The sequence below is a fragment of the Macaca fascicularis genome, chromosome 7, assembly GCF_037993035.2.
Source record: "Macaca fascicularis isolate 582-1 chromosome 7, T2T-MFA8v1.1".
In the NCBI taxonomy this organism is placed as follows: domain Eukaryota; kingdom Metazoa; phylum Chordata; class Mammalia; order Primates; family Cercopithecidae; genus Macaca; species Macaca fascicularis.
The window spans coordinates 157,979,481-158,004,528 of NC_088381.1; the positions used below are offsets into that span (position 1 = coordinate 157,979,481).

Genomic DNA, 25,048 nt, shown 5'->3' on the forward strand with positions numbered 1-25,048 from the left:
TTCACCGTTGCAGCCACCAGCCCTGTGAAGCCATGTGTGGTGAAAGGAGTGCCCTGGCATCGGGCATATGTGATCCCAACAAGCTCTTCTGCTGGCCCAGTTTGTGACCTTGGATAATCCCTGTTAAATGTCCAGACATAGATTCCACAATTGTAGAATGAGAATAACTCCTTCTCTGGATTGCTGTGAAGATTGGTGTGATAACATACGACAGAGCTTCTAGGATGGCACCTGGCAGAGAGGTGCTTGCCATATGTTAGTTCTCTTCCCCCTTTGCAGAAATAGCTGTGTATTTGGGTTGGGTCCCTTTTGCTGCCCTACAGCTTAGCAGACAATATGGCAGGTCAGCATTCTTCAAGGGAGATCTCATTCCTCGCCCTTTCCTATCCATTTTTAATTGTGACCTTATTAACACTACCATTTTGTCTATGAAAAGATGAATATGGCTACTCTCAAGTTCATAATTCTGTTTGATAGCATTCATTGACATTAGTGTGTGATTTGCCTGATAATCGATGTCTTGACTAATGGAAATATTTGTAAACCTTCTATCATGAATCCATAACTGACTTATTCTTAATTACAATCAGCTGCTGATTTGGCAACTGTGTATGTAAATTTGCCCAGATTTCAGGGAGTACATTTCACAAATGGAAAGAAGATGGCTCAGCAGCTGTCATTTCTCCAGCTTTGCATTAATTTACTGTTTGCCAGCTTGGGTTAATTTCTCGTTTTGGCAAGAGCTAAATATCTCATTCTCTTTTCTGTCCTCATATCCTTTTTCTTATCTTTTTATGATAATTTCATCCTGCCCAGATAGTATTCGTGTTGTTTATTTGGAGAGAGCCGGTGGTTCAGTTTTTTTTCCCATGTGTGAATTGAGTTTCATCAGTAAGTATTAAGTAGCATTTTGGCCTCAATAGAAATGATAAGTCAGGACAGAGTTACAGCCGTGAGAAGTGACACTTTAGTTGGAGAGAGAGAACTTAGATTCCTGAAATATTGAAATAATCCTATTGAAAACAACAGGGAGATAAAAATCATCCATTATTAGATAAGAAAATAAAGCTGTGTACCGAAGGAGTAATAGGAATGTACAGGTGAGAGTGTTTCACATTTAAGAAAAAATTTTTTTTTTTTTGAGACAGAGTTTCATTCTTTCACCCAGGCTGGAGTGCAGTGGTGCAGTCTTGGCTCACTGCAACCTCTGCCTCCCAGGTTCAAGTGATTCTCCTGCCTCAGCCTCCTTAGTAGCTGTGATTACAGGTGCCCACCACCACACCTGGCTAATTTTTATATTTTTAGTAGAGATGGGGTTTCGCCATGTTGGCCAGCCTGGTCTCAAACTCCTAACCTCAGGTGATCTGCCAGCCTCAGCCTCCCAAAGTGCTGGGATTACAGCCGTGAGCCACCATGCCTGGTAGCAAAATGTATTTTTGCATTTCATTCACAACAGTCGTGAAGTGGGGTTGATCCTTAGACATACAAGTGGAAAACTGAGGCTTAGGGACATTGAATGGCTTACCTAGGGTCAAAGGGCTTCTAAATGACAAAGTCTGGAGGTCAGGTCTTCAGACTTCATATGGAAAGCTTTTATCTGTATCCTATTCCCTCTCTCTCACTGCAATTAAAATAAGAGAAATGTGTTCGATTAAAGGTCTGGGGAGGTCACATGGAAAAAGAGTGGACCCAACTAGGTCTGATTTGGGTTGATGAAGAATAGGCAAGACTTACCCCAAGCCCAGATAACACACTTGACAAGTGTGGCATCTATGGATACAAAAAACCACTAATGGTAATAAGCATCTTTTAAACTTCTTAAAATTTCAACTCATAATAAGAAATACACTTTACATTTCAGTGTATTATGCACTAACATAACTTTGTGCCAAAACAAAATTTCATGAACCAGTAATTAAATATATACAGTATACCAATTTATGCTATTTTAGTTGTTTAAAAAATGCCAGCCATGATGCAGCAAGAGGTTGTTGACCATGCTTTGAATCTCAGACACCAGACGATAAGGTTCCCATGGTGCCTAGTAGTAACAGGTGATGCTGAATAGATAATAAGGGGCTAGGCTGCAGGGATGTGAAGTGCCAGGACTGGCCAGGTAGACAGAATGGGGTGAAAGTTCTTTTACCACCAAATACTCAACCTTTTTGAAAGGTTTTCAACCTATCACTCAGGCAGACTTTCATCATGGTAATGTATAGAAGGGGAAATTATTAAATGTTAAGTTTGGGTAATATGAGAGTTTAAAAAAATTCCTTTAGTTATATATTACATTTGCATTGGAAAGTATTACATATTTTGAAAGTACTGTTAATGCTTTTTGATCCTTTGCTGTTTTTAAAGGAAAATGATGCTGCTGCTCTATGAAGAAGGCCTCCGGGTTGTCATACACACCTCCAACCTCATCCATGCTGACTGGCACCAGAAAACTCAAGGGTTCGTAGGGGCCTGCTCACTTCCTGGCAGTGTGTGTGCTGAGAAAGGTCAAAAGCCGGAACATTCGCTTTATTCTTTTTTCTATTTTTTTTAATTGTAAAAATAACACACATGGCCTAGAAAAGGAGTTGTATGCAGAAAAAGTTACTGTATTCTTTTACTACCTGCCCTATTCTCACTTCTTGGAGTACCCAGTGTTAACAGGAGCATCATCATCCACAGCTACCTCTATGGTACATGTAAACATACATTACTATTTACACACAGTAGTGTCTTCCTAGTTTTTAGAGAAGTGGCATCATATACACTCTACAGATAAGTAGAGGAAACAGCACATGCAGAGGATCTGAGGCAGAAAAGGGGTTACAGAATGAAAGATCTGAACCCATTGTTTTCCCGGTAGGATTTACCAGATAGCTTTTGTGATTTCTCCTTGCTCATGTACTCACCTGTATTTTTGCTTGCCGCTTCCCAAACAGGAATCAAAGGAAAAGTTAGGGTAGGGCCTGGTCATGTTAATAGTGTGCTAAATATTTCCCCACTCCCCTAGTTGGTGTGTTTTCTTTGAAACAAATTTAAGCTGGTGTCTTTTTAGAGCCTTTAGTGTGTTAATAAAGTTGTGAATCTCCAAGAGAAGAATTGAATATGAAAGCTTTTCTGAACTTTATAAACTACTAACCCTCTGTACTTGGTGCACATATGCTAGATCCAGGTTTTGATCCCCTTTTCAAGAGGGGTTTGCTTTTTAAAAGGGATTTTTAGGGATTTGCTCAAATCAAGTTCAGCTATTCTTGATTATGACTAACTTTAATTTTCTTTTATTGAAGCCATTTTGCACATCTCTTCCTGTCCTAGAGAAGAGCTGGTTAACAAACAGCCTTCTGCGTTGGGAGAAACTCGGACTTTTGTCTAGCATCATATCTGGGTTCACATTTTCTCTGTCATCCTCCTCTGCCTCACCCTGCCCCATATCATTGCCTAGCTTGGGCTAGAACTCTAATTGGAGTGTATTACGTTTAGCTAAGCTCTGCTGAGCCCAGGTTACATTGTTTGTTTGAGACGGTCTCACTCTGTCACCCGGGTTAGAATGCTGTGATATGATCACGGCTCACTGCAGCCTCAATCTCCTGGGCCCAGGTGATCCTCCCACCTCAGCCTTCTGGGTAACGGGGACTGCAGGCATGCACCACCACACCTGGCTAACTTTCTGTATTTTTTGTAGAGACAAGGTTTTGCCTAGTTGCCCAGGCTGGTCTCGAACTTCCGGGCTCAAGTGATCCGCCCGCCTCAGCCTTCCAAAGTGCTGAGATTATAGGCGTGAACCACTGTGCCCGGCCCCAAATTACATCTTAGTGTGAGCTAAAATAACTTTCCAGCTTCCTTCAACAGGTCTTGCTTCAACCTGAGTGCGCTGCGCAGGACAAATGTAATCTCTTTCCCTTAAGGCAGTCCTTCAGAGTTTGAACGGGAGTCTTGTCTGTGAGCCTCACATCTCTTGTTCCCTCCCCACTCCCTTGCCCCACCATAGCATGTGGCTTTGAGCCCCCTAGCCGTAATTCCTGGTAGTTTTTCTATAAACACGTTACAGTTTTTCAGTATCCCACTTAAAATATGCTTTTCAGAATGAAGTGTGGCTCTGACTGGTCCAGGGTTGAGGGGATAGCTGCTCTGTCTCTAAGTCTCAGCTGTAGCACTTTCTTGATCTACTAAATTTATGGTTAACTATGCCTTTGATACCCCAAGAGCTTTTAAGCCAGCTCTCCTGAGCTGCCAGATTGGGTGTGGAGATTCATGTAGCCCTAACAAAAGTAAATGAGATTAATGTAGCTTGTTCCCATGAAACAATAATTAATGTTACTAAAGGGATTTCTCAAGTTAGCACTCAGCCTCACATGGTTCCAAGAATCCCACCCTGGGCCTCCAGCTCGTTCTGAAGTTGGAAGCTTAGCTTACAGGCAGTGGTACCTTTTTGGGATTCTCTGGGGTGGTTGCTAGGAGGGAAGAGGCAGAGGTAAGGGCTTGGGTGTTCCTTTTATTTAAAAAAATATTTTTTAATTTAAAATTTTAGAAAACTTACTGACTAGGTAGGAACGGTTCAAAACTCAGAAAGTACCAAGACTGTGAAATCTTCCTCTAGCAGCCATCCTCGTGTGGGATCCTATTATTTCATGCTTGGTCTATATTCTACTCTCTAATACTTTGCATTTCATGTTGTTTAGGGTAATTTTAAAACTTTTGAAGGCAGTTTTTGTGTATAATCTCACTTCATAACTGGTCCGTGGTTCTGCTAATCCCCTTCACCTGCCTGATGGTTCACCTGTTGATTTCTCACTTTCAAAATTAGAACGAGAGTTGCATTCAAAGCTCACAGTAAAAAAATAAAATAAAATTATTTGGCTCATTATAATAATTTTCTCATCTTATTTTGTGACGTGTTAAAAATGCCTCATATCTCATCATCTTAGTTTAGAAAGTCATTTGTCCTCTTTCTCATCCTGAACTCACCTGTGAGTGAATCTCTGATCCCGGGGGAGCCTCACTCGCGTGGAAACTTTGAGGTGCTATTGCAAGGGGGAGGTCCTCCACGTCTATCCAGCCCAACCTGGTCATTTTACACATGGAGGCAAAGGCCCAGAGAAGTCACAGGGCTTACCCCAAATGGTATAGTCAGCTAGCCAATCTGTGTCCAGAACCTGGGCTCCAGCCCTCGTCACACCATGCTACCTCCTGTGCTAAGTGCCTCCCCAGGGTGGGAAGCAGGGGTATGAAGTGCCCCTTGCTAGAAACTTGCAGAAGATGCGCTGCCAAGAGTCTTTGCAGTTCTGGATGACTTCTGCCCTGTTGGCCTGCATCTTGCCAGTCTCCTTCAGGGGCTGCCAGGCGAAAGAGAAATTAGGCAGTTTCTCTTTCAGCTTAATAGATAGAACCCAGGGTGGGGAAAAGGGGAGTAGCCACAAAAGGGGAAAAATGTAACACCTGATACTTTTGACTGCTCCTGGAAGTCATTGCTTTGCAACAGCCCAGTGAGGCAGCCCTGTTAACCCCACTTTTTTGCATTTGAAGAACCTGAAGCACAAAAGGTTTGAAGCCATTTTAGTAATCTACTGTGAAGCAGTTTATAGAAGGATTGGGATTAGATATGGTTGTTTTCTATTTACGGATATAATGTAGAAGTTTTGGCAAAGAGCACTGTTTTCCTCTGGGGAAAAAGAATGAAATGAAAGATGTCTATTATGCTGCTTCAGTGAATTAAGTGTTTGAAAGTTTGAGGTTATTGTAATGTCACTGAATGTGATACTTAATCCAGGCACCAGGAAGTATAAGACATAAAAATATGCTGCTATAGCACCTACATTATGAAAATGGGTTTGTTGATTGAAAATAGATTTTTCACATACACTTTTGGTATAGATAACACAATTCTTATTTCACATTTGGCTGAAGAGCTGCATTGGTGCAGACAAGGGCAAATTCTTGCTGGGATTACCACTAGTAGCATGAATTTGCTCTAACTGTTAAGAGTAGAATTCTTAACTCTTACCATCAAGTCTTAGAAAGCAATATATAGGTGCAGAGGTAATAGGAGGAATAAGGAAGGTTTGGCGAGTGAGAGGGAGCGTGGAGGGATGTGGGTTGGAAGAAGTGGGCAGAGCCCAGGTCTTACTGAATCTTAAATTCATGGCAAGGCATTCAGGAATAATTCTGAATGTGATGGGAAGCCATTGGAGTAGTGTGCTCACATTTATGTTTTGTGTTTCCTAAAATTACTTACCATGTGGAGACACCGAGAATTCACCTCTTTCTTAGAATGAAGGCATAATCGATACAGAGATCACTGTCATCAGTTGTGTGCCTGACTGTTAAAGGTTATTTTTTTTAATTCCAGAATATGGTTGAGCCCCTTATACCCACGAATTGTTGATGGAACCCACGAATCTGGAGAGTCCACAACACATTTTAAAGCTGATCTCATCAGTTACTTGATGGCTTATAATGCCCCTTCTCTCAAGGAGTGGATAGATACCATCCACGAGCACGATCTCTCCGAAACGAAGTATGTACCAACTTACCAATTTGGGGCGCTTATGATAGGTTCATACCTTGCGAGCCTCATGAGGTCTGGAATGCAGGGGCCTGGAAAGAGATGGGGTGAAATCTAGCCAAGCTTCAGGACGTGATGAGGGGATGAACAGATTCTCTCACATCTGTATCTCGTGGTTCTCAGGCATGAAAGTGACAGCCAGTGAATCTTCATGTTTACCTTAGCCTCCCACTGGGGTACTCTCACAATTATTGAGTTCTTTGTCTGATACTTTACATCTTGTAGGTGTTCCATCATTAGTTGATTTGCTTGAAAAATGAATTTGAGAGTCAATTCAAGAAAATGGGTTGGCTCTTGGATCATTTCTTGATTATATTAGTTTTCATGTGTATTTTGTCTTTTTTTTTTTTTTGGTGCCCAAAGCACATCACTATGTTTTATAACTTGTGTTTTTATGTCTTTTAGTGTTTATCTTATTGGTTCAACCCCAGGACGCTTTCAAGGAAGTCAAAAAGATAATTGGGGACATTTTAGACTTAGGAAGGTAACAGAACTTTTACTATTTTAACATTTTTTAAAAATTTAATGTATATTCTTTCTTTTAAAATAATTTTATATTTTGATGCAGCTTCACAATATTTCTGCACAATTCTGGGCAAATAGGTACTTGATAAATTGATAATTATAGTTCTTAGTAATTACTGCTTTTTAATGTGTTTTGCCTCTTTTATAGCTATAGGCTATTAATGGCATAAATATACTCTAGTTTTTATTTGTAATAAAGATAGAGGCTTCCTATTCATACACATATTATAGCTTTTGATTATTCAGCATATCAAGTTTTAAGATATAAATTCAACAAACAGAAAATGTTGAGTAAAGACTACAACTGAGCTATATTTTGATTATTAAACCAGTGCCCTTAATAAAACTAATTACAAAAATAATACTTGCTGCTGATATGAAAATACACAAAGAAAGGTCATAAAATAAAATAAGTTGAAGATTAAAGTTTTTTTCATCTCTTTTTAGGTGGTTTACTGACCTTAATAAATTCCCTGGCCAGGCGTGGTGGCTCATGTCTGTAATCCCAGCATTTTGGGAGGCTGAGACAGGCAGATCACAGCCCGTCAGGAGTTTGAGACCAGCCTAGCCAACGTGGTGAAACCCCGTCTCCACTAAAAATACAAAAATTAGCCGGGCATGGTGGCGAGCACCTGTAATCCCAGCTACTCGGGAGGCCGAGGCAGGAGAATCACTTGAACCCAGGAGGCGGAGATTGCAGTGAGCTGAGACTGCGCCATTGCACTCCAGCCTGGGCGATAGAGCAAGACTCCGTCTCAAAAAAATAAATAAGTTCCCTAAAGTGACTTTCTTTAAAGCCTTAACCTCTTATTCTGTAAACTATTTAAAATGTAAGAATTTTCCCTTGATTAATGAAACTTTTTATTTTAATTTCCTTTTGTGAAATGAGATCACAACTTAAAGCAGGCAGGATCTTGTGAAGACATCTTTTATGTCTTGGCCTAGAGAGGAAGTTGAGCACATTGGCCTGTGCCCAGCCTTGGAGGCAGGTATCCATAGCTGGGTTCAAACCCTACTTTGTTATCTACAAGCCATGTGACCTTGACTTGTTCCTTAACATACATCACTTGTCATCTATGAAGTGGACATAATAATAGTACTTCCCTCTGGTGATTGTGAGGGTTAAATGAAATGATGAATATAAAACAGTACAGGGTACATGGTAAGTCTTCAGTGCACATACACGGTTGTTTGTGGCCTAATGTCTAATGGTTTAGATAGGCTAGATAATAGCACGTATTGTGTATGATCACCATCTGATACTGAAAGTTCAACTATATGTTAAAGAGTTTTCAAACCACTTTTTACACGCAGTTGCTTATGTTGCGCCACAGCTTTCTTCCAGGAGGGCAGGCTGGTGATTAGGTGCCTGTTTCCACTGAAGTGTAAATCTAAGCCCGAGACTTGTCCAGGATAGGGTGGCCCTTCAGGGGCTGAGCACTGCAATAGAAACTGGGTGTTGTAAGTTGTCGGTTCAGCTCTCTTCCCTACACCATGATGTACCCAAGGTGGACATGGAAACTTTGGGCTTTTTGGGAAGTGTATGTGTAAGTATTAATGCCTAAGCTGTGTTAAGGAAAATAATACATATTAAACAACACATCAGTCAGAATATGAGCTACAGTTTATTTTTCTGCTCTCTCCAGCCCTCTAGGTAGGCATTCAGCACATATTTAAGTGGATAAGGTTTCCAAATATTTTCTGAATTGTTTCTGCAGCTTTGCATAATTACCAAAGCAGGAAATGCAGATCAGTCTTCTGCAGTGTTTTAGCTGGTATGTGTATGTAAATATTCTCTTTTATGTTTAGACCATCACAGCTGCCTGGAGCTCAAGTGTTAAACTATGAATGTTAAACCTCTTTCAAATGATAGGAGTCAAAATATGTAATCCTTCTAGGTATGGTTTAAATGTCAGTAGCAAAAAACTCACTTTGTTTCCTCTGCTGTCACACTACAACAGTCAACACAGAAAACTGTGACCAAATATGTGTGGGGTTTTCCTCATACACAAAGCAGGGGACACCAGCTGGGTGTCCTCTAGTTCACTTCAATTCTTATGCTGTCTTCCTGGAGATGTATAAAGAAAGTCACTTTAAAGAAAGTGATGGTATAAAGAAAGTGACTTTTTATTCCAAAGCTGGCTTAGAGGAATAAGTACAGGCTTCCTGTCTTAAGGGCACTGCTTTGCTCTTGGCCCAGAAAGTGGACAGTTTTAAAAGGGGGCCTAGCATGAATGGCACGCAGAGGAGGAAGCAAGCAGGTGGATACTTCCTTATGTTCTGCCTTCTCTACCAGGCAGTCCATTTGGTCTCTTCCTGGGCAGAACTAGGTTGTAAAGATGGCCGAAACTCTCCAGGTGGGAGAGTTTCTTAGTGGGCATACTTTGGGTTGTAAATTTACTGCTGTCCCTCAAGGCAGTGCCCTGGTGGGAGAAAGTTCTGCTCTGGAGCTTCTAAGCACAAAGTTAGATGAACTTGCCCTGTAGGGAGTGGCTGCTAAAGGAAAAGTAAAAGGTTATAATTGCATTTCTAAAGGGCTAAGTAGGAAGTGGGGAAGGAGTTGGGGGGAACAGTGAAAAGAGAAAAGTAGGGAAAAAATAATTGAAAAAATACTTTTTTTTTTTTTTTAAAGAAATATGGGGGTAGCCTCAGATCCCATAGATTAAGGGCTCCGTCCCACAAGACTGTCCCTCTCCCTCAGACACCAGTTGCAAGTCTGGGTCTCCAGAACTTCTGGCTGACCAGCTTCAAGTTGAGGTTCCTGTGATCTTCTCTTTGGGTTTGATTAATTTGCTAGAGCAGCTCACTGAACTCGGGGAAACACGTAATGTTTACTGGCTTATTATAAAGGATACAGATGAAGAGATGCATAGAGCAAGGTATAGGGAAGGGGCACAGAGCTTTCATGCCCTCTCTGGGTGCACCACCACTGTCCAGCAGCCTGCAGGTGTTCAGCTGTCAGAAAGCTCCCTAAACCCTGTCCTTTTGGGTTTTTAATGGAGGCTTCATTATATAGGCATGGTTGATTACATCACTGGCCACTGGTGATCAGCTCAACCTTTAGCCCCTCCTATCCCTGGAGGTTGGGGGGTTGTGCCAAAAGTCCCAGTCTTCTAATCATGCCTTGGTCTTTATCGTGACCAGCCCCCATCCTGAAGTTACCTAGGGTCTGCCTGCCATCAGTCTCATTAATATACAGAAAGACATCACATTGGAAATCCCAAGGATTTTAGTAGTTGCATGCCAGGAAACAGGGATGAAGACCAAATACATATTTCATAGTATCAAAGGTGCATTAAACAATTGTGATTTCAAGTAAAAAATCTAATTTCATATGACAAGTTGGTGGTTTATCTGAAATTTCTACTGAAATGGGCCTTTTTAAACTTTTTAAATCTGTTTTTGCTTTTAGCACAAATCAAAGAATTTTGGAAAGGAGACCTTCTGTCCATCTACTCCATTAAAAATATGTTTTTAGTATTTAAAAAAAATTTCCCAAAGAAGAAAAAATGTATATGTGTGGGTATGAAATTGATCATTAGTATTTTCAGCTTTTCTTGTTAATTAGGCATTCCAAGAGCAGAAAACTGTTTTCAGGTATTACAGCCTTTCTGTTAAGATTATTTGAGTCACGTTAACATTCATTTTTATTCTTTCCCAGCTTCTGAAAGACCATGCCTCATCCATACCTAACGCAGAGTCCTGGCCTGTCGTGGGTCAGTTTTCAAGCATTGGCTCCTTGGGAGCTGATGAATCAAAGTGGTTATGTTCTGAGTTTAAAGAGAGCATGCTGACACTGGGGAAGGAAAGCAAGACTCCAGGAAAAAGCTCTGTCCCTCTTTACTTGGTGAGTTCTCGTTCTCATTGAGGTCATTTACTTTTATTCTCTACACAGGAGAATTGAAAATTGGTCCTCTTTGTAATGGAGAGATGTTTTATTCTGTGATTTTTTTTTTTTTTTTTTTTTTTTTTTTTGGCGTGGGAGGGGGCGGGGTACAGAAAGAGCAGTACATTAGCATCGTCATTTGTAATCAAGTTGCCTTAACATCCAGTGCTAAGAGCTTGCTGATTTATTCAGGAGCTCCATTGCAAACACAGACTGGCCTGTGATTTTTCTATCCTTTCTTTCAGGTTGCTGCACCAAGGAAGAAAATATTTGATGTAGCATAGCCAGCAGAATTAGGGGCATTTTTAATTATTTAGAGACCTGTGAATTAATAGTTAATTTTCCATTCAATGTTAACTTGAATTTCAAAGGAAAAAATATTCAAATTGAAGTATAATTTTACATCAAATATGGTTCTTGTTTCATTACTAATTCATTTTTTTGTAAGATGAGAACTTTTAAAAATTTAAAGTATATTCTCTAATTTAAAAGTATTTTTAACAGATTTTCATTTTCTTAAAAGCTGATTATCATTCTTTTTTTTCAACATGGTACCTTCTGAGTTTTATTGTTTTTCTCTTATTTTTAGATCTATCCTTCTGTGGAAAATGTGCGGACCAGTTTAGAAGGATATCCTGGTAATTCTTGGGGAGACTGTGTCAGTTGTGTTTTATGTATATTTCATGAATGTCCTGGTAAAATTTTACCAGTATTGGTTAGAAATTTGGAGATGGTTTTCACTTAACTGTATAAGGATCATGAAAATAAGCAATATCAAGCTCTACGTTCTGCAGATGATACCCCTCAGTTTGGGTGTGTTATTAATCCTCACAGAAACCCTCTGCACAATGGTTTTCATTTTTACTGGTAAGGTAACCAGCAGGTTAGTTGTCCAGACAAGATAGCCAAATAAAATCAACTTCCCCTTACTCTTCAGTGCCTTTTCAGAGCTTATCCAGCATACCTTCCTCTCATCTCTTTCCACATCCTCCCTTCCTGTGTTTGAGGTACCATGTGGTCCTTTTAAATGCCTGATACAGATATATTTAAGGTCTGGAATTTTTAAAATTTTGCCTTTGGTGTAACATTGTTGATGTGTCTATTCTGTCAAGGGCTTCACCTGCAAATGCCTAAGATTTTTTGTAGGCATCCGTCAACCTTGTCCATTTCCCTTATACTCATACCAGGCACTAAACCTTTATTCGGAATTCAGCAGCCCCCTAGTTAGTGTAATCAGGAGGTGTTAACTGAAAACCCAAATAGTGGCTGTCTCTGGAAAAAGCAAAGTCTAATTGGCATTGGCATTTGCTGATGGCTAGAGCAGAATGTGCTGAATTAGTCCATTTATTGCTTATCAGGCTCAATAAGAAAAATCTGCCAGAAAAATCTCGCTAGAGTTTGGAGTGTATTTGCCCATTTTTTTGCTTTTTAATGGAAAAACCAAAATTACTTCACTGAGACTCAGGGATACAGTAGTGGTTTTTCTTTGATCCTCTTTTTGCGCCTCTAATAGGCTAGATTCATTCAAAGTATATGTTTAATGGGGAACAACATGGTATTTTTAACAAAGCTGTTTTATAACTGGCTTTGAAACTGAATGTTTTTAGTTATTTGAAGTTGAAGACAGGACATGCCCTATTTGATATGTCAGAGATGTTTGGATATAGATCTCTTTGGGTATAGATCAGTGTGGAGAAGTTCCAGCATGTGTTTGGAAAGTCACTGATAAATCCACTGTGGAGTTTTCTTCGTTTCAAAAATGAGCAAGCATTGACTTCTAATTGTATTTCCACTTGGAACTTTCTTTATTCTCTTTGCAAGAATAAGGCTTTTAGAATTCCTTTTTTCAAACTGAACTGTTTACTGAATGTTTTGTTTTTTAGCCATTCTTTTCTATTTGTCAGAATCTGTTCAGCCAGTACAAAGTCTGTTTGGAAATAGTGTGTAAAGGTGAAGTAGAAGGAGCACTGACATCTCGTCCTAGATTTCCTCCCCAAGTGTCACGGTCTTGGGCAAAAACAGAGGCTGTCCAGCTGTGTCTTATTTGCATAAGGAGAGTAGGATGGGCCAGGATTCTAACACCTCAGATCTATGCAGTTATAGATGTTAAATTACCATCACCAAGTAATTCAATTATAATTTTTCCTTTTCAAAGTGTACTTTTAATGGGGAAAAGCGTGGTATTTTTAACAAAGCTGTTTTATAACTGGCTTTGAAACTGAATGGTTTTAGTTATCTGCAGTTGAAGTTTTGAAACTGAATGGTTTTAGTTATTTGCAGTTGAAGCTTTTGCAGGAAAAAGCTCTGTTCCGCTTTACTTGGTGAGTTCTCGTCCTCAATGAGGTAATTTACTTTTATTCTCGACACAGGAGAAGAATTGTAAATAGTCCTTACATTCCTGATGGGAGAAATCTTTTTAATGTGTTCATAATTCCTGCTCTGAATGTTGAATGGGTTTCTAAAAAGTGATTAGCAAGTTGTCATTAGTTTTCACTATGTTTGTGTTACATGAGCCTTATTTAAAGGCATCCCATGACTATACTTTGTAAAGTATATGATCATCACTTACTTTTGCTTATAAGTCTGGATGTTTATAAGATTTGTATAAAGTTAAAACTGAAGGAAGGAAATCTCATTAAGAGAACATATCTAATGCAAGTATAGAGATATTCTTTCAAATAACTGTTCTGTAAGATGAAGTAATAGAAGTAGTTTTTTTCCTGTTACCTTCTTGCTGTTTATTATAGATTTTCCTCTTAATGAGGGCTCCTCAAATTATATTTCATAATTTTTATTGTTTTATTTTTCTTTTAAAAGCTGGGGGCTCTCTTCCCTATAGCATCCAGACAGCTGAAAAACAGAATTGGCTGCATTCCTATTTTCAGTAAGTAATTGGTTTAGACTGCTGCTATTGCTTCTTTAGGAATTAGAATGTTATTTATGTCACTGGTTTGTTTTTTTTAAAAAGGAACTTTATGTAATATAGCTATATTCTTTCATCTACATATGTTAGTGATAGAAATAATTTAAAACAAGGTTTTGAATTTTTTTTTGGAATAGGTTCTTAATACCAAAGAGGAAAATTTATTGCTGTGAGGTTTCTATTTAAATATTGGCATGCCAAGAAAGATAAATAAAAGATCATGCTGGGTAGTTTAGAATTTACATAAGCAGTATTTTAGTTCATTTTTCCAAAATATAAAGTATCATTATTCTGTCTGTACCATCATATGTGCAGCTGCAAGCTTGGTGAGGGCAGATTCTATGCTGCTGTTTCCTGAGGATACAGGATAGTATCTGGCATGTTGTCAAGAGTTCAGTAAATGCTGAGTGGACAAGTGAAGGGAATGTGCTTCATCCTTCTCCAGCCACAGCAGTTGCACAGCCTGCTTATGCAAGGCCAGTCTGTTTCATGCTTGTCTCAACAGGTGTTTGCTGTGCTGGTTAGCCAGAAATGAAAGTAGAATTACTTTGAATTATAGCTTTCAGCTGTAATTCAGTGTGTTATCCTGAAGCTTTTCTTTAATGCTTTCTTGAGAGGTTTTTCCTTACAGAGGACATTTTTTTATATTGAACTCCTTTCAGTATTATATTATTAAATTCACTTGAATGAAGACAGTGATGGTACCTACCTAAGCCTGATTCTGTTTTCACAGACGATCTGGTAATCTGGGGGGACCATCCTCCTATAAGTAAGGATTGTTGCTTCATTATATAGGTTCCCATAGAACCATAGTCTACAGTATTGGAAACTTAGAAACCAAACTCAGATTTGTGAATGTCAGCATTTGACTAAAGTGTTTCTGCCCTCGCTTTTCAGCATTCATTTTTTTCATATACTGTTTGTATTTTGTCTTTTTTGTATTTTGTTTCATTCAACAAGCTTTTGCTGAGCCTGTATCGTAACACTCCATGGGAGCATGATTCTTCCCTTTAAGGAGCTCACAGTTCAGGCAGGAGACATATGCACACATGCTGTTAAAAGCACAACAGAAGGGCCAGGTGCCGTAGCTCACACCTGTAATCCCAGCACTTTGGGAGGCCGAGGCGGGCAGATCACGAGGTCAGGAGATCGAGACCATCCTGGCCAACATGGTGAAACCCTGTCTCCATTAAAAATACAAAAAATTAGCTGGGCGTGGTGGCGGGCACCTGTAGTCCCAGCTACTCGGGAGGCTGCGGCAGGAGAATGGCATGAATCCAGGAGGTGGAGCTTGCAGTGAGCCAAGATTGCGCCACTGCACTCCAGCCTGGGCAACAGAGCAAGACTCTGTCTCTAAAAAAAAAAAAAAAAAAACAGAAATAATATGTATGCGTGTATGTATGTTCATGGCAAAAATGGAAAGGCTATATGCTGAAAGGTTACAGTTCTTGTGAGAAGTGGGAAGTTTGTAATTCTAAAATGGGCATGCGTTATTTGAACGCAGTTGTATAAAATATCACAGGTCACAGAGTCGTGTAGCCACTGTTAATTTTTAGATAATAGGCTTTTTCTTTTCATGCAGTTTCCTAATATTAGGATTAAGATCAATTTGTTTTATTTTGTAATTAGTGACTTGTGTCTTTTCTGTCACTAGCAAATGGTCAGCTGAGACTTCTGGCCGCAGCAATGCCATGCCACATATTAAGACATATATGAGGCCTTCTCCAGACTTCAGTAAAATTGCTTGGTTCCTTGTCACAAGGTAAACAGTCCTTACATTCCTGATGGGAGAAATCTTTTTAATGTGTTCATAATTCTTGCTCTGAATGTTGAATGGGTTTCTAAAAAGTGATTAGCGAGTTGTCGTTAGTTTTCAGTATGTTTATGTTACATGAGCCTTATTTAAAGGCATCCCATGACTAATCCCTTTGTAAAGTATATATGATCGTCACCTGCTTTTGCTTATAAGTCTGGATGTTTATAAGATTTGCATAAAGTTAACATTTACTTCTATTATTTAATACCTCAATAGGGGTTATGCAAATTGACATTTGGGGTAAGTACAGAAGAATAATGAAATGTTAAAATTAATATTTTTTTCTTAGTTTCTCCTTAAGTAATTAAAACCCGAGGCATTCAAATCTCTTATGTGTCCTTTTCTAAAACATCTTTAAGATGTAATTCACATACCATAAAACCTGCCCATTTAGTCTCTACTATTTAATGGTTTAGTATAGTCACAGAATTATGTAACCATTGCCATAATCTAAATTTAGAATATTTTCATCACCCCTATAAGAAACCACCTACCTGTTGGCATTTTTGTGTCTATTTTTATAGCAAGATAAATTGCTATGCCCTTTGAAAACTAGAACTTTAGTTCCTGACTCCCAGGCTGAACCGAACGATTAGGCATCTCTTCATTATTCAGTAACATAATTAATGTCAATAGCAACTAATTAAAGTATCACAGAGTAGAATTATTTCTTTAAGAGAGGAACAGCACTCATGAACAAACTTTTAAACAAAAGAGCCACTTACATCTTCTTGGAGAAAGAGAAAGATTTATTTTAAGGAACTGGCTCATGCAGTTGTGGGGGCTGGCAAGTCCAAAATCCATAGGGCAAACCAGCAGCTTGGAGATTTAGTAAGACTTGGTGTTGCAATCTTGAGTTTCTTTCTACTTTATTGGAAAAGTTTAATTTAATGTCTGTTTGGGTGTTGTTTTCCCTCAAAGTGTAATAAAAAGGTGATGTACTTCACAGAAATTGCGTATTATTGATTCTGTTTCAAGGGTATTAAGGGAAGTGGAGATTAAAGTAACCCTGTGAGTAATCTTTTTCTAAAGGCAAAGTTTTTGTAGTTCAGTTCAATGGTAGTGTGTGCTTCACTGTGGGAACACAAAGAGCCAGGAAGTATGAGCCCTGCCATGCATGTGACCCTGTATCCTAGGTGTCTACCTTTGTAAGCACTGTATTGTAAGCACTCTTAGAAATGTATTGCCTTGCTGGGGCAGAGGCAGGATCAAATGAGAGATCAGCTAAACTAAGTAAAGAGGTGCTGTTGTAAGGAGGCCTAGAAGTAAGCCTGAGAGAAAACCCAGATGGATTAGAAGGAACTAGTGAAGACAAAGGCCATGGAGGTGGGAAAATACACGGGGTTTTCAAGGAACAGCCGAGTGATTCCATGAGGCTATGTAAAAGGAAACACAGGTTCAGATACCTTTAGCATGTATTTTCTAAAATTAAGTCAGAAAACATCCACTGTCAGTTTACTCATTTAGTATCTTGTCAGTTTTGTACTGTGAATATCTGCTTTAATGTTGAATGGCTGTTACTAAATTAAGCAAATTATAGTTATTTGAAGTTTATTGTAAGAACTTGAAATTTGTCATTATGGATTTGTAGCTTCTAGTTTTATTCTGTAATAACTGGACTGAAAGCTATATCTACTTCCTAAATGTTTAAAGATTAATAGCAACAACATTCATTCAGCAATTTCAATACGCCAGATTGTTCTGGGTGAGCAGTCATGTGTATTTACTTATTTAATTCTCACAACAGCTCTATGATGACCAGGAGGCACAGAGTGATTAATAAGCTGCCTAGTATCATGCAGTAATAAGTGGTGGAACCCAGACAGCAGCACGCCTCTTCTCTACTGTCTGATGCCCCTCTTAATCCACGTACAGGTTTAGTGTACCTGTTTTCTTTTTTTTTTTGAGACAGAGTCTTGCTCTGTCACCCAGGCTGCAGTGCAGTGGTGTGATCTCCACTCACTGCAAGCTCTGCCCCCTGAGTTCATGCCATTCTCCTGCCTCAGCCTCCCATGTAGCTGAGACTACAGGCGCCCGCCACCGCGCCCAGCTAATTTTTTGTATTTTTAGTAGAGATGGGGTTTCACAGTGTTAGCCAGGATGGTCTCGATCTCCTGACCTCGTGATCCACCCATCTCGGCCTCCCAAAGTGCTGGGATTACAGGCGTGAGCCACCGCGCCCGGCTGGTGTGCCTGTTTTCTACAAAGACTAGTTAATTCCGAAGAAATTGTGTCAGGCTTTACTTTGATTGTTGTATAAAAGAGGAAAGGGACATTGGGCATTCCAATATGATTGCAAGATTTCTAAGAAACATAAATAACAACTTAGATACATAGAGCCCACTCTCTCAGCCCTTCCATAACCAAGGAAAGTGTAGATTCCCAATATAAGTGGCATCTCCCAGTAAGCAGCTCCCTTGATTAGGTTTGGACATTTTGTCTGTCTGTCACTTTTTCTGAATCTGCCAGAAAGAATGTTCCCAAACCGAACTCATCATATGTAGATGGAGATTTGTTTTCCCAACATTCTTGTTTGCCCTTGTGGCACCTGTCTCTTATTACCAGGTTTAAAGCCTGAATGTCCTCTTTCACTCTTCCTTCAAATGTTGGGCAAACATTTACTGAGGTCCTCCTGTGGATGCCTGGCACTCAGGATAAAACAGAAGATCTAGATAGTGCCTTTTAGATGCTCACAGTCTCTGATGTGAGGAGCCAGACACAGAAATAATTACAATAGGAAGAGACCAATTCTGTGCTTGAGGTGGGCACGTGGATGCTTTGGAAATAGCTATCAAAGCCTATTCATCTTTGAAATGTTTCAAAAGTTTCCTATACCAGTCCTTGCAATTACCAGGTCAGAAACTTATTACCTGGACTTCTGAAAGGGTTTCCTATCTGTTGTGCCATCACGTGGGTGTTCTTCACAGGCCACTCATCCTGGTTGCCCATGCCCCTTCACCTTTCTGAAACGTAGAGTTTCCTCATTGTCCTGTGTTCAGAATTCCCCACGTCCTGTAGGCTAAAGTACAGATTCCTCAGTTTGGAAGTCATGCCCCAGCCACACCATTTTCACCATTCTTACCCATTAATACCCAACAGGAACTTTGAGAAGAAGCCAGGCTAGCCTCCTTTGCCCCTGAAGTCATCCAGCCAGGAGCCCATGTAGTTTCCTCTCCTGATCCTTTCATCCCTTTTCTCTGTTTCTTCAGTTGCTACTCATCTTTTAAGAGTTGTGTTCAGGTCCCATCTCCTCCTGGAGCCTCTTTCAGCCTCTGCTGGTCCCTCCCTGTCCAGATCCTTAGATCCATGTGCCGCCAGTGGAGCTCACAGCTCCTACACCTCACTATTTTGTCTCTCAAGCATGAGCTTTAGCATTGTCAGACAGTACTAGATGAGATGGTCATGTCTACTATTGAACAAGTCTTGCCGTGGACAAGTTTCTTAATCTCTCTGAGCCTCAGACTTCTCATCTGCACAGCAACTATGAAGGTTTGAGGTGCCAACCATGGTGACCTGTGGGAGTAAGAAGAACGGGGCAGGGGAGAGAATTGACCTGCATTAAGTAGCCACCATGTGGCAGACACTTCTGGTGCTTTACCTACATAGTAGTCTCTTTCAGTCCCCACAAGAGCTGTGAGGTGGCATTATCCCCTCCCTCCGCTCAATGAGGAATAAGGCAGCAGAGTTGAGGCAGTTCTACCGATTACTCAGCAAATATGTATTGGCCACTGTGGCAAGAAGAGAGTAATTAAGATGAGGTTCTCATAGAATTTACATTTGCATGAAAGAGATTTACCAAAGAATTCATTGTATACATATTAGTTAATTGCACTTGTAATGCTTTTTGACTCTTCTACATAGGTGGGTTTTTACCCAATAAGACCTTAATTTTCAGTCTTTCAGCCAAAACATCACTTCTGGAGCCTGGTGGCTTCCATAATGCCCTAGATTCCTGCATTGTCAGTGTTCTTTCTCTATTCACTGTGGTTGCTTGTGTAATTATCTGGCTTCCCCTGTAGACTCTGAGGCCAAGTCCATGCCTGTCTTGTTCAGCATACCCTGGTGACTGGCCAGGTGCCTGACATGTGAAGGCTGACGAAGGCTAGGATGGAAGTGGTAACTGTGAAAGCACTGCCTAGACTGCATAATGGAACATGGGAGGGCCCTCAAAGATGATTCCTGAGTTTGGGATGTGGAGATGGGGATTGTCACTGATATCAGTATAGAAGTCAGGGAATGGAATTGGCCTCCCACAGTGGGATGATGGTGAATTTGATTGCAGATTCATTTATCATGGTGGGGACTTCAGGTGGAATTGTTTGTTGGAGATGAACTTAAAACTGTGGTGTACATATAGTATGTTTTGGAGTTTGGGTTAGTACTGATTGTTGACACCATAATCCTTTGTGACTTCCTGAGGAGAATATAGCAGATCAATGCCTGGGCACTGAAGAACATACAAGAAATACATATCAGGTGGGCTTTTCATGCCTACCAGGTGTTGCATTGCCAAGCAAATGAATTGGATTCAAGCCATCCCTCCTGGGTTGAAGAGCAACTGGTCACACATTCTCCATGAAATAACCTTTCTTCTACTAAGAAAAATGTTATATATATATTCTGTTTTGGGTATCAGATTTAACCATTTTTATCCAGCACATAACTTCTGAGCACCTACTGTGGACCACACACTTTTCTAGGTGCTAAGAATGCAATAAACAATAAAACATCTTGACTTTATGTTCTGGTGCTGGGAATTATACAAAAAGCAAAGAAGTATGTTTATATATGCAAATGGTGGTAAGTGCTATACAGAAAAAATGGAATGATAATTTAGGTGCACAGTCTTTAATTCTAAATTCTTGGTACCATATGTAGTTCAATATTTGGATTTTAGAAAGATAATATGGTACCTATACTGTCTGTTAATATGCCTAGTAGTATCTGGACCAACACTTTATAATAAAACATTTTGGAAGCAAAGATCACAGGTAGCCTCATGTCATCTTAGTTCAACTTTTGTTGCCCATTGAGTTAAGATCAAGTTTTGCTATCAAATGAAATGAGTTAAATGCTTTATTTGAAATTTGGTTTAGGTAGTTGTTTTTAAATTTTCAGAGCTAACATGTAGTTCTTAACCAGTAGTTCCAGGCACAGTTCCAAGCACATTTTATATATATATATATATATTAATTCATGTAATCCTCATAGCCATTCTACAGTGTATCCATGAATCCCCTTTTCAGATGGAAGAACTGAAGCACAGAGGTTAAACACGGTACCCAAGAACCCAGAGTCCCCACCCTCAAACACTGTCCTGTAGGGTATGAGTGCCCGGGTTGGGGAGGGAGGCTGCTCCTTAAAGAAGAGGGTCAGAGAAGGCCTCCTGATGTGGTGACATTCATGCAGAGACCTGAAAGAAGTAAGAGAAGAGCCATGTGGATGGGTCGCTGAGGGAAAGCATTCCTGTGTGGGGTGGGGAGTGGGAATATGCTTGCTGTGTTTGATTAACAGCAAAGTAAGTGTTACTAGAGTCAATAGAATGGATGGGTAGGTGAGTTCAGAGCAGTAGTGGGTGGCCAGACTTTGCCTTTTTACCTGCTTTCAGATATTACTGTTTCTTTGATGCCTCCTGGGTTGCCTGAGGCTTCATTAGTTGTGGGTCTATGGAAAGCAGTTCAATGAATGTTATAATTTGAATTGATTGGAATAATTGAGTGCTTTTCTAAATGCTTGTTCCATGAGATTTTGTAGAATAAGATGTGATTTTAAATAGCTGACTTTAGCTTATACTCAAATAGGGTGTCTCTCAACAGGACACTATTGTTATTTTGGTCAAGATAATTTTTTGTTATACAAGATTGTCCCATGCATTATAAGTTATTTAATAACCTGGCCCTCACATACTAACTGCCAAGTCCTGGTGAAAGCTGAAAAAAAAAAAAAGCCTTATACATTTCTAAATATTCCCTAGATTTTATGCTCTGATGGACAATATCATCATCCTTGAGAATAAATTCAAAAGTTTATGAACAACGGATATAATATATCCTTTCATTTAATATATTTACTTGCTTTAGAATAGTGAGGCAAGACTGTAGAGAGCACTGGATTCTAGTCCAAATGAAGTGCTCATGCCCAGCAAATCTAATGCTGTGTCAGCAAAGTAGCAGACATACTAGATTTTAAGAATTGGATTTTAGTCAAAGGTAAATACGTCAAAAGCTACATAAATTTAACTTTTGATATTTTTCTACTTTATTATTACTACTGATCCATACTAATGTTTGGGTTTGGAATGAATAACCAACTCCTCTTTATTAAGTACAATAAAATTAAATTCCCCAGAAAAAATTATAGGGGTAATAAGCACAGTGAATGATAGGCAGTATGAATTTTGACTTTTAACATGATAGACTTTGAAAAATAATCTAGAGCTACATATCCAAATAAGTGTTTGAAAGTAGGTGCTTTGGCCAAAAACATTGCCATTGCTCAAGTTTTCTTGCCACTCTTCCAAGTTCTTTCAAAATGAGTTGACATGACACGTTAGCAAATAAGTATTGTTTCTTAACAGACACTCTTTGTTTTCAGCCTTGCATTAGTTTTCTGTTCCTTTGTAATATATGATCACAAACTAAGAGGGCTTAAAACAATACAAATTTACTATTCCATGGTTCCCGTGGGTCAAGAGTCTGGGCGTGGATCAGCTGAGCCCTCTGCTCAGTGTCTCGCCAGGCTAAAATCAAGGTGTCAACCCAGCTGTGATCTCATCTGAAGCTTGGGGTCCTCTTTCAAGCTCACGGTTGCTTGTGGCTGTGAGCCTGAGGTTCCTGCTTTCTTGTCGGCTGTCAGCCAGGTATTCTCAGCTCCTAGGTGCTTCCCATGGTGTTCTGCCGCATTCCTCATGGGGTGCTTCTTGGAAACCGGCAGGATGATCTATCTCAGAAAGGACCCAACCCAAGCCCACCCAAGATTATTTCCCTTTTGAGTAACTTAGTTAATTAATTGATAACCGAATTATGCAAGTGAAACTCCATCATATTCACAATTCTGGCTCATCCTCAAGGAAAGGGGATATACAGGCATGTGCACCAGGGGCCATCTTTCAATTCTGCTTTCCACAGACTTCACTGAATTTTTTTTTTTCTGAGATGGAGTTTCGCTCTTATTGCACAGGCTGAAGTGCAATGTCACGATCTTGGCTCACTGCAACATCCGCCTCCTGGGTTCAAGCGATTCTCCTGCCTCAGCCTCCTGAGTAGCTGGGATTACAGGCATGCACCACCACACCACGGCTAATTTTGTATTTTCAGTAGAAATGGGGTTTCTCCATGTTGGTCGGGCTCGTCTCGAACTCCCGACCTCAGATGATCCGCCCACCTCGGCCTTCCAAAGTGCTGGGATTATAGGCATGAACCACTGTGCCTAACCCACTGATATTTCTTTCCTAGTTCGATTTACCCTCTTATTCTCCAATCTTGGCTGGAATTAATTTTTTACTGTTTCCAAAATTGGGGTTTGTTTTCTATAGTTAAGCAAAAGTACCCTTGTACACACTCGAAAGACTGAACCTCCGGCCCCAAAGCTCTTTGAGAAGTGAAGTTCTATACTTTCGTGGAGCCAAAAGAGGCAGCTGTACTGGAGTAAGGGACCAACCCCGCAGCATGACTGCTTTGGAGAACCATATTTACTTGGGTATGCAGAGTTGTTAAAAACAATAGTCCTATAAAAGATTCGTAGAATCACAAAAGATCTGATTTCCTAATCTTAAAAAATCTCATCCCCTTAGAAAATGTATTTTGTATGGTTCCTATTGGGTCTACATAATATCTTATTGCCTGTTATGTCTCTACCCATCATAAGTAGAGGATGTTGACTTCCTGATCATTTGGACTTTGTTTCATCCAGTTGACATTTCACAAATGTGAAAACTGGCTACAGAAGGTCAGGAGTTGGAATCTTATACAAATGCTAGCCTTAATATAGTTTTTAATCTTCCCTTTTATTATTTTAAATATAAATAACAGTTTTCATTTCCTCTCTTTCATTATGTGTTGTGACTGAGGTTCTGACTGAAAGCATTTTTCATAGACCCTGGGTCATGTTTTAGTATATAGTTGCCATAGTAACCACATCACCAAGAATCATAAAATCTGCACCAAAACCTTTTTTAATGAAGTTTCTGCTGAACTATCTGCATTAGAAGTTTCCTTTTACTGTAGAGAAAATGAGTTTATAATTATCAGGCTTCATTGCCTACCAGAATACTCATTGTGATCTTTGGTAATTATTCTTTAGTGTTTGTGCTTTCTGGCAGATTGGCTAATATAGTGCCTAGTTCGGTACCTGGCCTGTAGTGGCTCCAAACTGAATGAATGGTATCCCCCTTAATCTAACTGCAGTTTATTTTCAGACTGCTTCTCAGGTTTTATTTTTTTCTGTACTGTCTAGAATAACCATACTTTTCTTTCAAGTTCTAATTCAAATGCTCCCCTTAAAGTGAAACTTTTTGTAGCTCAGCAGACATTATTTTTTCCTTTGTGTTTTCATGGCGCTTTTTACTTGGTCCTTTTTACATCTTCCCAGTTGATTCCTTTTTTTTTTTTTTTTTTTTTTTTAATATCTTTTCTCACTGCTTCTGTAGGCATCAACCTGATTGCTTCTTTCTGGATCCCTTTGCTTCCCTGTATCATGAGCTTCGGGTGAGCAAGGTGCCTGATCTTACTCATCTTTTTCTGCTTAGCATCTAACACTGCATGGCACATGGGTAGTGACCAAAAAATATCTCAATCAGTGCCCTTTTAAAAACTTATTTTTTTCAAATAGGTAACATACACAATATATAAATGGTATATAAAGAAGGTATGTCTTCCCATTCCCGTTCCCCAGCCTGCTGCTCATCTGGAAACCACTACTACTAGTTGCTTGGGTTTAATAGCTGTAACCCATCAACATTTTTAAACCCAGGGTCCACAAATGATGACGTTACCCAGTCATCTAGCATATTATGGAGGAAATAACCTGAGATAGAGTCCAAAGATCCAAGTCCTAATTTGAGATTGCCACTTACTAGCCTTGCCACTTAAATTTTGGAAAACGCATTTATACCCTTGGCTTTTATCTCATTTATGGAATCCCAAGGATGATGATAGAAAACATGTGGTTGTTTCCTTTTAAACAGTATGCTGTGTTTAATATTAGTTCACTGCTTGATTTTTCATGTCTCTCATATTCATTAGGCCTCTTAGGATTTAAGAAAGCACCTTATAAAGCCTTTATCTGTTTTGCCTGTGTAACACATCCGTATAACATATATGACCTTAAGACATATTCAGGCTG

At 39.6% G+C, this 25,048-nt stretch overlaps 1 protein-coding gene across 7 annotated transcripts in view; it reads left to right on the plus strand.

Moving 5' to 3' along the window:
- The window catches only part of TDP1 (tyrosyl-DNA phosphodiesterase 1), a 92,891-nt gene that overhangs the window by 28,386 nt on the left and 39,457 nt on the right, over positions 1 to 25,048 (plus strand). For all 7 annotated transcript variants that reach the window (XM_015454107.4, XM_065549208.2, XM_073998055.1 and 4 more), the window contains 7 exons: positions 2,362 to 2,454; positions 6,341 to 6,508; positions 6,962 to 7,040; positions 10,743 to 10,928; positions 11,557 to 11,605; positions 13,785 to 13,851; positions 15,545 to 15,652. In XM_015454107.4, coding sequence (XP_015309593.3) covers positions 2,362 to 2,454; positions 6,341 to 6,508; positions 6,962 to 7,040; positions 10,743 to 10,928; positions 11,557 to 11,605; positions 13,785 to 13,851; positions 15,545 to 15,652 — 750 coding nt within the window. The remainder of the gene's footprint in view (positions 1 to 2,361; positions 2,455 to 6,340; positions 6,509 to 6,961; positions 7,041 to 10,742; positions 10,929 to 11,556; positions 11,606 to 13,784; positions 13,852 to 15,544; positions 15,653 to 25,048) is intronic.